We start from the raw sequence: 1256 nt of genomic DNA, 5'->3' as shown, positions 1-1256 counted from the left end.
GAATTCAGATTCTGAATTCTGATTCTTTATGTTTATTCCGAAAATTTGAGATAAAAATCCAAGAGAGACAAAAAGTCCTTTAGTGTCTTCAAACGACGTGCTGTTACCGAGAGAAAAGATACGTTATACATTATACCTTATACATTTCTAATGTTTAAACACTTCCTTCTGAATCAGTTTTAATACACAGAGTCATGCTTTGCACTCTTTTTCCACGCATGCATGTGGTGCTTTCAGAAAACTGCTGAGGAGCATGGAGGAGCTCTGCCTGATATATGCAGTGTCTGTACTCACAGGACTGAAGGGCTCTCTGCTCAGACTGCCTTTACTGTTCAAGCTGCCGATCTCAGTCTGAGAGCTCGACTGGGACATTCCCTCGAAGAACGGCCTGCGAAAGACACACAGAGAGAGGGATCTGTTAAAACATGAATAAAGGCAAACTCGCTCGGTCATTACTTACTGCTAAACTCAGAGCATCTGTCTGGGACGCACAAAGATTAAAGAAGCTAAATACTCACTCAGCAGACAGCAGAGAACTTCAGAAAACATGAAATACAGCACACGTCATATGGTCTCCTTTCAGGGTGATTTTTGTTCATATTGATGCCTCATATATAAATGCAGAGACGCAAACAGGTAATAAGGAGGAAAAAAGGTGAGAACATCGTGCGGATCGGGGGCATGCTTTTAAAGATATTTGCTTTACATGCTCATTTGTAGTTACTTTAAGGTTTTTTATTTTTTATGAAGTAATGTCCAAAACTAATTTTTCACAAAAAATTATTATTTTTTTTTTAATTAACAACTTGTTGCAACATTTTACAAAAATCAAGATTGAATATATTTGGTCAAAATCCCATGCTATAAAAGATGAAGTGCTATGCAGGCTATTTAAGACAATACTGTCTGATTAGACAGCAACACTGACTTAAAATGCTAAATGTTTGCCCTCTCTCTCTTCACTGTTCCCACATCTCAAACCTCAAATACATCAAATACTACCCCTTTTAGACAGTTTTTGAAGTAAAGAGTAAATAGAATACTATATAAAACTTATTGAAACAACCAGCTCTTTATTTACCCTTGACAGATCACAAGAACCCCCCTCATAAAAACACTTTCTCACCGGATCTAAGCAGATCTCACAGGTGGCCTATTTTGATCTCAAAAAGGTGAGTTGTCACTAAAGGGTGAGGAATTTACATCTATGTAAATGCATTCAAAATCTGCATATTTAGTTTTAGTAATTTTGTGAT

At 36.9% G+C, this 1256-nt stretch overlaps 1 protein-coding gene across 1 annotated transcript in view; it reads right to left on the bottom strand.

Annotated features, from left to right (window-relative positions):
• Positions 1-1256, bottom strand: part of LOC107696722 (phosphofurin acidic cluster sorting protein 1-like) — a 63834-nt gene that overhangs the window by 18172 nt on the left and 44406 nt on the right. Inside the window, exon 10 of the mRNA XM_016497202.1 lies at positions 295-388. Coding sequence (XP_016352688.1) covers positions 295-388 — 94 coding nt within the window. The remainder of the gene's footprint in view (positions 1-294; positions 389-1256) is intronic.

Source organism: Sinocyclocheilus anshuiensis, unplaced genomic scaffold (assembly GCF_001515605.1).
Source record: "Sinocyclocheilus anshuiensis isolate Anshui unplaced genomic scaffold, SAMN03320099.WGS_v1.1 scaffold1091, whole genome shotgun sequence".
NCBI classification, from domain to species: domain Eukaryota; kingdom Metazoa; phylum Chordata; class Actinopteri; order Cypriniformes; family Cyprinidae; genus Sinocyclocheilus; species Sinocyclocheilus anshuiensis.
This window is presented reverse-complemented; position numbering and strand designations above follow the sequence as displayed.